At 41.0% G+C, this 10,281-nt stretch overlaps 1 protein-coding gene across 1 annotated transcript in view; it reads left to right on the top strand.

Annotated features, from left to right (window-relative positions):
• Mapre1 (microtubule associated protein RP/EB family member 1) overlaps positions 1-10,281 on the top strand; it is a 27,430-nt gene extending 17,149 nt beyond the window's left edge. The window contains exons 4-7 of the mRNA XM_004630812.3: positions 2,019-2,226; positions 4,860-4,981; positions 8,214-8,366; positions 10,089-10,281. Of these exons, the coding sequence (XP_004630869.1) occupies positions 2,019-2,226; positions 4,860-4,981; positions 8,214-8,366; positions 10,089-10,145 (540 nt within the window). The 3' untranslated portion in view covers positions 10,146-10,281. The remainder of the gene's footprint in view (positions 1-2,018; positions 2,227-4,859; positions 4,982-8,213; positions 8,367-10,088) is intronic.

Consider the following 10,281-nt stretch of genomic DNA (forward strand, 5'->3'; position numbering starts at 1 on the left):
GGGCTGGCTGGCATGTGGTGCTGGGGGATTGAACCGCGGTCCCTGTGCTTTGCTAAGCTTGTTCTAAGTAGGTGCTTTAGACCACTGAGCCATGTCACCAGCCCCAGCCCAGGCTATTCTTGAACTCAGGGCAGCCCTCCTGCTTCAGCCTCCTAGGTGCTAAGATTATGGGCATGTCCCACCATATTCTGCTGCTCTGTAGAGAGGATATGTTTTTGCCTGTGTTGGTCTTGATCTCATAGACTCGTGTGTTCCTGAGGAGCTAGGATTTACAAGTATGTACCACCACATTCTCAGTTCGTGTGTAATTGTGTGTGTATTTGTGTGTGTGTATATGTACAGTGTCTAAAATGTAGACTTCAGGGGCCGGGGAGATGGCTCAGCAGGATAAGCGCTTGACTGGCAAACGCAAGGATCTGAGTTCAATCCCCGGTTCCGCAAAAAAAAAAAGTAGACTTCAGGAAAAGACAAAGTTGCATAAAAATATACAGTGGACATTGATTTCTGTAAATGGACTGCTTTATCTTCATAAACATTAAGATTTTCATGATGTCTCAGTAAATTCAGTATTAAAATATACAAGTTTTTCATCTATCTTTTTTTTTTTTTTTTTATTACATTTATTTATTGTGTGTGTGTGTGTGTGTGTGTGTGGCCAGCTCAGCCCACCAGGGGGCGGGGCTGGCTGGCATGTGGTGCTGGAGGATTGAACCGCGGTCCCTGATGCTTTGCCAAGCTTGTTTCAAGTAAGTGCTTTAGACCACTGAGCCATCTCTCCAGCCCTTTCATCTATCTTATCTGTCTATTTTAATAATCCCATTGTAGCTGGAATCCCTAGAAATTAGAAGATAGTTTACCCAGGGATGGAGGTGCCTACTTGTAATCCTAGTTCCTTGCAAGGCTGAGGCAAGAGGATTGCTTGTTTGAAACTAGCCTGGGCAACTTAGGATATCCTTTCTCAAGAAAAAAAGAAAAGGAAAACACATACAAGGAAATGAAAAAATAGGGGGCCGGGGAGATGGCTCAGTAGAATAGGTGCTTCCCTGGCAAGTGCAAGGGTCAGAGTTCAGTCCCCGGTTCCAAAAAAAAAAAAGGAAAATGGAAAAATAAAAAAGGCTGAGGATGTTAGCTCAGTGGTAGTGTTTGCCTAGCATGTAGGAAACCTTGCTTAAATCCCTAGTACTACAAAAGCAAAAAAGATAGGTCAACTCTTGTCAATACCTTAGTGATTTAAAATAATAATAGTACAATGCCTTTGTACAGTAAAACAAATATGGGGTCCTTGAATATATTTGTCTTTTTGAGACAGGATCTGTCTATGCAGTGCAGACTGGCCTTGAGCTCAATTTGTAGACCAGGCTGGTATTGAATGCAACGATTCTCCTGCCTTAGTCTCCCCAGTGCTGGGATTACAGGCCTGTGCCACCATGCTGGGGGCCTTGAGTGTGTTTACTAGGACTGGAATTACTTGAAAAACGTCATTTTGTAGAACAATTAATTAATTAATTAATTAATTGTACCAGGGATTGAATTTAGGTCCTTATACTTGCCAGCCAGGCTTAAGCCTCTAAGCTATCTTCTCCCTGGCCCCTTGTAGAAATCTATTCCAGGTTTGAGTCCACATCTTGACCAATTTTTAAGTCAGAATTTTCCTTGTAGAGGCCTGTGTTTGTAGTTTGTGCTGTGAATTTCGTGGTTGTGACTGGCACCAGGACTAGGGATTTCCTTTATTTGGTGGAATGGCTCTCATATCACATCTTAGGATGTATTTGGATGTGTACATATCACTTAAAGTTTCTTTTTTTTTCAGTTTCCTTTTCAGAAATTTGAGGGACTGGTGAAGGATTGGTATTCTGTTAAAGGCAAATGGAATGAAATTTGCTGAATAAATTTCTAGGGATTTATCACTAAGTTCTCTTAAAAAATTTCACCCCTCTTTGGAAGAGCTTTATTCTCATTCAATGTCTGGACAAATTTGATGCTTGCCAAAAATCTCTTAACTTTATATTTCTTTGCAGATAATTCCTGTGGATAAATTAGTAAAAGGAAAGTTTCAGGACAATTTTGAATTTGTTCAGTGGTTCAAGAAATTTTTTGATGCAAACTATGATGGAAAAGAGTATGACCCTGTAGCTGCCAGACAAGGTCAGGAGACCGCAGTGGCTCCTTCTCTTGTTGCTCCAGCTCTGAATAAACCGAAGAAACCTCTTGGCTCGAGCAGTGCAGGTAAAAAACAAAACAAAACAAAAAAACACAGCCCCAGACATCACATTCACATGTAATATTGCAAGTATTCTTTTTATTTATATTGAATCATAATTTTGGGGTGGGAGGTGCAGGGGGTTGAATCCAGGATCTTAGACTTGCTAAGAAACTGTTGTGGTGCTGAACTGTATCCCCAGTCCTCAGTCAGAACTTCTTAAAGAGATACAGGTTTGGGATCTTTAGAAGCCTAATCCAGTGCATTTGATGAGAGCATGGATTTTGGGACAAGAAAGATTATGTGTATGTGTGTGTTCTCTGCAGCCCTGAATGAGTCCTTTTATACTGCCCCACAGTTTCCTCTTTAAAGTGGGAAGGTCTGCTGGAGTTACTGTGTGCTGTTTTGCTGAAGTGCTCTCATTTAGATGGATTAGAGGGCTAGTTCACTTAGGGGAGCTTTCATGGCACCTGGAAGGTAAGTTACAATCAGGCTTGAGTTCCCAGGCCCTGAAGGATTTTTCTAGGTCTCTCCGAGCCCACTCTAGGCTGTCTTCCAGCTTCCTGCACTTGTGATTTCTTTCCCTAGAGCTTGGGCTGGTGAGCAGTGGGGATGGGCTGTTTTTAGAGTACTTGAGAAGTTACTGGTTGGATAGTTTTCCCAGAATATGTTTGCATTAGTATATTCACAGAGCATATACAGAGTAAATGGTCTACAGATTGTAATTTCTCCTTTCCCTAAATTTAGCAAGAACTGGTGTTAGTTAAGGTCTCATAGTACCAGGAGAGAGGCTGATCCAGTTGGTGGGTAGAAATGGTTGGTTGATTTTTTTTTTTTGGGGGGGGGGTGTCTGATATTGGGGATTGAACGCAAGGTGTTTTTTGTATTGAGCAGTATCCCCAGTCCTTTATATTTTAGAGACAGGGTCTCAGTAAGTCACTAACAATTTTATTGTGATATATTTAGTACGCTGTATACTTTATGTGTTTGAAATGCTTAATTTAAGTTGGGCCCAATGGTGTAATCTCAGCAGTTTGGGAGGCTGAAGGAGGATTTCAAGTTAGAGACCTAGTCTTAAAAAGGGCTGATGTAGCTCAGTGGTAGAATGCTTTTCTAGCATGTGTGAGGCTGTGGGTATGTTGCTTGGTGCTACAAAAAAAGTTGATGTGTCTGTTTTTTGGCATACCACAATGTGCTTTATAACTTTAATCATTCCAAGAAGACACCTCTCATGTGCTCAGTAGCAGTTGCCTCTCATTTCATCTCTTCTCTGTCTCCTTAGGCAACTACTATCTGAATTTGCTTGTTTTGGACATTTTGTGTAGTAAATTAAGCCATAGAATATGTGGTCTTTGTGTCTGACTTCTTTTACTTAGCATGTTTTTAAGGTTCATCCATGCTATGGCATTTACTATTACCTTTTTTTTGAGACAGGATCTCATTTAGGCTGGCCTTGAATTTGTGGCAATCCTGCCCCAGCTGCCTGAGTGCTGGGATTACAGGCTTGTTTTTATCTTTTAAAAATTTTTTGGCTGTTATGAGTAATGCCACTAAGATTCATACATAATTTCTGTCTGGACATGTTTTTATTTCTCTTTGAGCAGAATTCTTGGGACATACTTTACCTGTGTTTAACCTTTTGCAGAGCTGTCTCTTTTCAAAGTAGCTGAATGAGGTACAGTACCATCAGCAGTAAGGAAGGCTTCCAGTTTCCCCATATACTTTGTTTAGCTATTCAGAATGCCAATTGCATAGGTAACCTTGTGCATTTCATTTTTCAGATTCTATTAGCAATTGAGTGGAGAGTTGTAATAATCATTTAGTCTAGGAGCCACCCACAGGAAACAGTTCTTAGTCTGGGCAAAAGGTTTGTGATTGTAAATTATGGGTGTCAGGAAGATTAGATCCAAGCCTGGCATGATATACAAGTATTACAATTGAATAAGTGAATCATGACTGATACATTTATCTTGAGGTAATGCATTCTTGATTATTTTAATTATCTTGCAGACAGGTTGGCTACTGCTTTGTCTGCTTAATAAATAGCACTAAATACTGAGAGAAATCTATAATAGAGATGCTTTTCTCCTTGCCCTTCTAACACCTTCTAAACGGTGAGAAGTTTTGATATACAGTGATAAGAGCAGGTTCTGCCAGCTTTGTGGGCCCCTTCCCTGTGTTAATCCAAGTGTGAAGTTAAGAATTAGGGATTTGCTTTTCAGCTGGGAAATAGACTGTTCCAGCAGCTGGAATTGTGATCTGCTTTGGGCACACGTTTTGCCTTTGGTCTGTGAAGCTGCCCTACTTGTGGAGTTAGTTGGAGCTGTGTTAAGGTAGATGATCCATATGGAGCAAAATGACCGTGCCTCTTCCAAAGAACAGAGATCAGTTGACTGCAGTAGAGTAGAGACCCCCAGGAAGTCTTAGTCTTAGCATGAAAATAGTATGCTATAAACTGATACTTAACTCTTCTAACAGGATAAAAACCTCTTTAGGTAAATGTTGGGTGCTGTCTTATGTGTTAGGGCTGACTAGCACTGGTACTCTTCACTAGATGTGTGGGAAGCAGTTGATTGCTCTCTTCCCTTGATGTGTCAGTTTATGCTTATTTCTGAAGTTTCTCAAAAAAAAAAAAAAAAAAAGCCTAATCTTTTCTCAGCTCCACAGAGACCCATTTCAACCCAGAGAACTACTTCAACGCCTAAGGCTGGTCCAGGTGTGGTGCGGAAGAATCCTGGTGTGGGCAATGGGGATGATGAGGCCGCTGAACTGATGCAGCAGGTAGGTACCTTCTGTGTTTAGGATTAGAATCATTGGGGTTTTCTTGGCTGCAGTGACTAGGGGAGGCTTATTTTTTATTTTTATTTTTTTTCCTTGTGATACAAGGTCTTGCTATGCAGCTCAGGCTGGCCTTGAGCTCATTTTGTAGCCTAGGCTGGTCTCCAACTTGCAACAATTCTCTTGTCTCATCTTGTCCTTGTAGAGAAAGACCTGCATTGTTTGCAGGCTAAAACAGTCCTTGAAACTTCTGTTAGCATTTGTCCTGTTACCCCTTGACAGCAATGTGGATGGGAGAATTTTGGTTAGGGGAGGAGGACAGGTCAGGCTTTTCTGCCTCAATTGGTAGATACCTGTGTGTGGAAATCAAAACCCTGTTGGATGTTTCTAGAGTGCTCTTAGACCTAGTTACATCTGGCTCCAGAGCCAAGGTCAAGTTAGTCACTGCTCACTAGGGAATTGAGGAAGTTGCTCCTTTCTTGCAACATTGGAAATTGACATTATTCATCACAGTTATTCTGGGCAAAATGCTTCTAAGCATTGGAGAGAATTCTAAAGTTTGAAAACCTGGCCTGGGCCTTGAAGTAGTTTCTATTATAGGTGGAGAAGGTTTACTAGTGCCAACCTGAGACCAAATCCCCGAATGAAGGCTATGGGAAGCAAAAGCCACAGTCTTACATGCGTCAGGGTGCTTGAATCTGGGAAGATTTCCTGTTCAGAGGCATGTGATCAGAATCAGCTGGTTTGCATGACCAGTACAGTGGAGCTTGAGAGCTGAGGTGGGGGAGGGTTGTGGTCTTGACGATGTGGTTTGGAACTATCTGTCTCTACTGTAGAACTCAGGAGGCTAAGGACGCAAGTTCACTGATCCTCAAAGACTGACCAAATATCTACTTAACACAGAAGTACTTAGTCTTACAGTCTTTTTCTTTCTTTCTTTTTTTTGGTGCAGGGTCTCACTACACAGCCCAAACTCGTAGTGATCCTCCTGATTTCTGCTTCCCTAGTGCTGGGATTATAGGCATGTGCCACCATGCCCAGACTCCATCACTGGCTCAGCACACCTGGGGGCGGGGCCAGCACAGCATGCGGAGCCAGGGATCGAACCCTGGCTCCTACACTTACCTAAGCAAGCACTTAGTCTGCTGAGCTATACCGCTGGCCTTTCCTTTTCTTTTTTTTTTTTTTTTTGGTGGTACTGGAGATTAAACCCAGGGCTTTTGCACTGAACTACATCTCCAGTCTTTTTTTTACTTTTTGAGTTGGGATCTCATCAGGTTGCTAATGTGCCTAGATTGGGCTTGTGATCCTTTTGTGCTGGCCTCTTAAGGTGCTGGTATTATAGGTGTGTGCTACTGTGTTCACCTTTTTTTCCTCCCTTGATAGTGTGAGACACCAGGGCTTCTCCAGGGTGCTAATTGTCCAGTCTATTACTGACTCTTGGTTCATTCACATGATTTGTGTGTCCTTGAAAGCATTTGAATTTGTAGCCTTTGACAAATGTGGGAAATGGAGCCAAATGGTCAGTAGGCTAAGAGAACAGAACTATGTTCTGCCCAAATTGCCTTGTAGTATTCATGCTTGGGCTGGAAAAGTTTACTTTAAATGAGATGTTTTGCACTTTGAAGATTGTACTGTTTTATATTTTAAGTCTGGATTATATTTTAGTATTAGCAGCCTATGCCAGGGGTGGTGGTGCACACCTGTGAGCCCAGCTCCCCCAAGGCTGAGGATCACAGAATTCACCCTGGGCTATATAGAGAGTTAAAGATCAGCCTGCACTACAGTACAGTGAGGTCTGTATGAAAACAATAGCAACTTGCAGCCCAACTCACTCCCACTGGCCATGTCAAATAACCCATATATGTCTTGTGGCTCCTGTTTTGACCATTGCAAATCCAAAAAATTCTTCCTAGGTTTCTTAGGTTAAGTGACATTTTATGGACTGCTAGCTACAAGTTTTTTTTGGTCCTGAAGATGAAACCTGTGGCTCTACCAGGGAGCCACAGTCCCAACTTGGGTACTTCTTGACTGCAATTGTAAGAGGAAGCTTTCTTCCATCTTACAGGGGTACTGAACTCAGTTGTGTTGGGTTGTTTATCTTGCGGAGGGGAAGCTACATTGGCTCTTTGCTGCTGTTTTTGCAGTTGTATGTTCAGAAGGTTGGACTAGATTTTCTGTGGGGCCTTCTGGCACCCCCTGACTTTCCTGCCAGAGTAGTCCTTAGCCCTGCACCTTTGGTTTCCTTTGGCTTTCCATGCCCTTGTCCCAGCCTGTAGTTTGAGGGCTTGGAGGGTATTCCATGCACTTTGCATTTGGTGAGAGTTATATTGAATTTTTTCATCATAGATTTGAATACAATGGGATAAAGATATGTTAGGGTTTGAATACATAAAGGACCTTTGTTCTCAGCTAGATTTCTTAGCTAAGTACTGAAATTTATTTTTTACTGTCTTTTTGCAAATCAGAGCACATTGGGGATCAGACCCTTTTTTTCTTTTTTTTTTTAACTTCCACATGCAACCAGAATTGGACTGGATTAACAGTCCCCTGGTAGGGACTCAGTTTATGATTATCTTTTAGCTTTGCTGTTCTGGGTTATGGATTATATTACTATATTTGTCTGTGGATTTTACTTCTATACAATATTTGTCTCAGGCTTAATTTTTTTGTCCTTGTCCTTTCTCAGTTTCTGAGAAGGTACTGTTTGTCTCAAAGTGTGGTCATGTAGGCAGTCCATTCCTGGGAACTGTTATGGTCAACAATATGTACGTGACCAATAAGTACATATTGTTTATATCTGGGGCTGAAAAAAGTTGACATGGGGCCGGCGAGATTTCTCAGTGGACTAAAGTGCCTGCTCAGGCAAGCTTAGGCAAGTGCAGGGACCAAAGTTTGATCCCTGGCACCACATGCCACGCCAGCCCCGCCCCCAGGGCGGGCTGAGCCAGTTAGAGTTCAGGCATGGTGGTGCACACCTGTAATCCCAGTGCTGGGGAGGCTGAAAGGAGGAGGATCACGAGGAGTCGGAGCTGCATAGTGAGACCCTGTAACAGCCAAATACATTTAAAGAAGAAAGAAAGAAAAACAGAAAATTGACATTAAACTGAACTGAGTTTTGTCTGTGTTTTGGTTTATCAAAGATCACATCACCTCTAGGGTTAGAAGATTGTGTACTATTTTATTGGTACATTAATGCTGAGTGTTGTCTCACCCTTTTTAATATCTTGTATAGGTCAATGTATTAAAACTTACTGTTGAAGACTTGGAGAAAGAAAGAGATTTCTACTTTGGGAAGCTAAGGAACATTGAATTGATTTGCCAGGAGAATGAAGGGGAAAATGACCCTGTATTGCAGAGGATTGTAGACATTCTCTATGCCACAGACGTGAGTGTTGAATTTCTTTCCATTTTGCCTCTTAAGAGAAAATAAGCTTATTCTAGTTGATTTCAGTAAACTGTTGATGCTTGTATTGCAGTGCAGCTTTCAAATGACTTAACCTTTGATCTTTTAAACTTAGCCTAAGAGTACCTCTGCCCAGCTTCAGTCTCTGCCTTGAGGTTTATGACCCTTTGAGGAAGGAGTAGGACAGAGAGGTGGCTGCTTTGCTCACCTTCAATAGTTTGTAGCCACAAATATGCCACAAAATGGTTTTAGCCAGAAGAGCCCTCCATCCCCATCCCACCGCCTATAGCTTGAACCCCTCAGCTAGTATGTTTCTGGTCCATTTATCTGAAGTCCAAGCATGTTTCTGCTTGTTTTTTGATGTCTGCTGCCCTTAATTGTCAAAGGAGACAACTCTCTAGGAGAGTGTGGATTCCCTCAGAGTACTTTGTGATCACAAAAAGCTTGGCATCTGTGTTTATTGCACAGCTATATTTGTTAGTAATCATGACATGTTTAGCTGATTAGAAAGACTATGTTTTCTAGATTTAGAAGCTGATAATCTGGTTTATGTCAACTATGCAGTCGTGTTTGTAGTTCTATATACCTAGCAAGTTCTGAAGGCTCAGACTACAAACTATTTGTACTGTATATAGCACTACATAAAGTAATAATCTGTTATTACTGTTCTCTGATTAAGATAGATGACTGAAAAGCTAGTAAACTTATAAAATAAATTAAATAAATCTTTAGGACTTGTTCTGTGCTACATGATGAAGATAATAAAGATGATAAAGATACAGGAGTCTTCGCTCTAGTCTGAGTTATTTTTTAATTTTTAATTTTTTGAGTTATTTTGATGGATACACATCTTAAGTAAGTTAAACAGTAGAAGCTTAGTTAAAAACAAAATAAGATGATGATTGAAGGAGTGGTACAATTTTCATGATAGAGTAGTGGGTCCGTTCCCTGCTGTGAGTACTTGTGGAATGCCAGAGAGTTGGTCTGAAGTGAAAGTCATGAATCTACTCTTCACTTGCACATTTACTTTTCCCATGTCACTAAGTTTGGGTTAATTTTGGCTATGTAGGTATTTTGGTTAAACATAGTTCTTGTGTATAACCAGAGGAATGTATAAAGGAAAAGCTAATAGTTTGAGATTAGATGGTACGTTACTGAACTTTATGGGAGACTTCAGGGAATTTGGACAACTTTTCCTGTTCGTTCATCGTCTCTCCCTTCCCCCTTTTCTGATATGGTCTCTGTAGTTCAGGGTAGCTTGTATAGCATTTGGGAGGCCGAGGCAAGACAATCATTGCCAATTTGAAGCCATCCTGGGCTACATAATGAGTTCAAGGCCAACCAGGGCTACATAATAAAACTCTTTCAAAAAACCATTAAAACAAATGAACCAAAAAACTTGGAGGTGTAGTTGACATATGGTTGCACACATTTTAAATGTGTGTTTGATGGTGTGTGAAATAGAACATACACATTCATCAGTTCAAAAATTTTAAGGGTGAATTTGATGTGCTTAGTTTTAGCTTTATATAAGATGTGATTAAACCATCCAGAAATAAAATAATTATCACCTGACCTGTGTGATTTAAGAACTAAGTGTGATAGAGACAAGTGTGCTTACTTTGAAAGGCTTTAACTGAGAAAAGTAGAAACTGGTCATTCAGGGTTAAGTAACAGCTTTCTCCACTCACTTTTCCGTTGCAGGAAGGCTTTGTGATACCTGATGAAGGGGGCCCACAGGAGGAGCAAGAAGAGTATTAACACCATTGACCAGCAGAGCAGCATCGGAATTCTTCTCTCCAAATCATGTGCTTAACTGTAAAATACTCCCTTTTATTATTCTTAGAGGATTCACTGGTTTCTTTTCAAATGCAAAAAGTACCTCTTTTTAAAAGTG

This window comes from Octodon degus, unplaced genomic scaffold (genome assembly GCF_000260255.1).
Source record: "Octodon degus isolate 3935 unplaced genomic scaffold, OctDeg1.0 scaffold00037, whole genome shotgun sequence".
Taxonomy (NCBI): Eukaryota; Metazoa; Chordata; class Mammalia; order Rodentia; family Octodontidae; genus Octodon; species Octodon degus.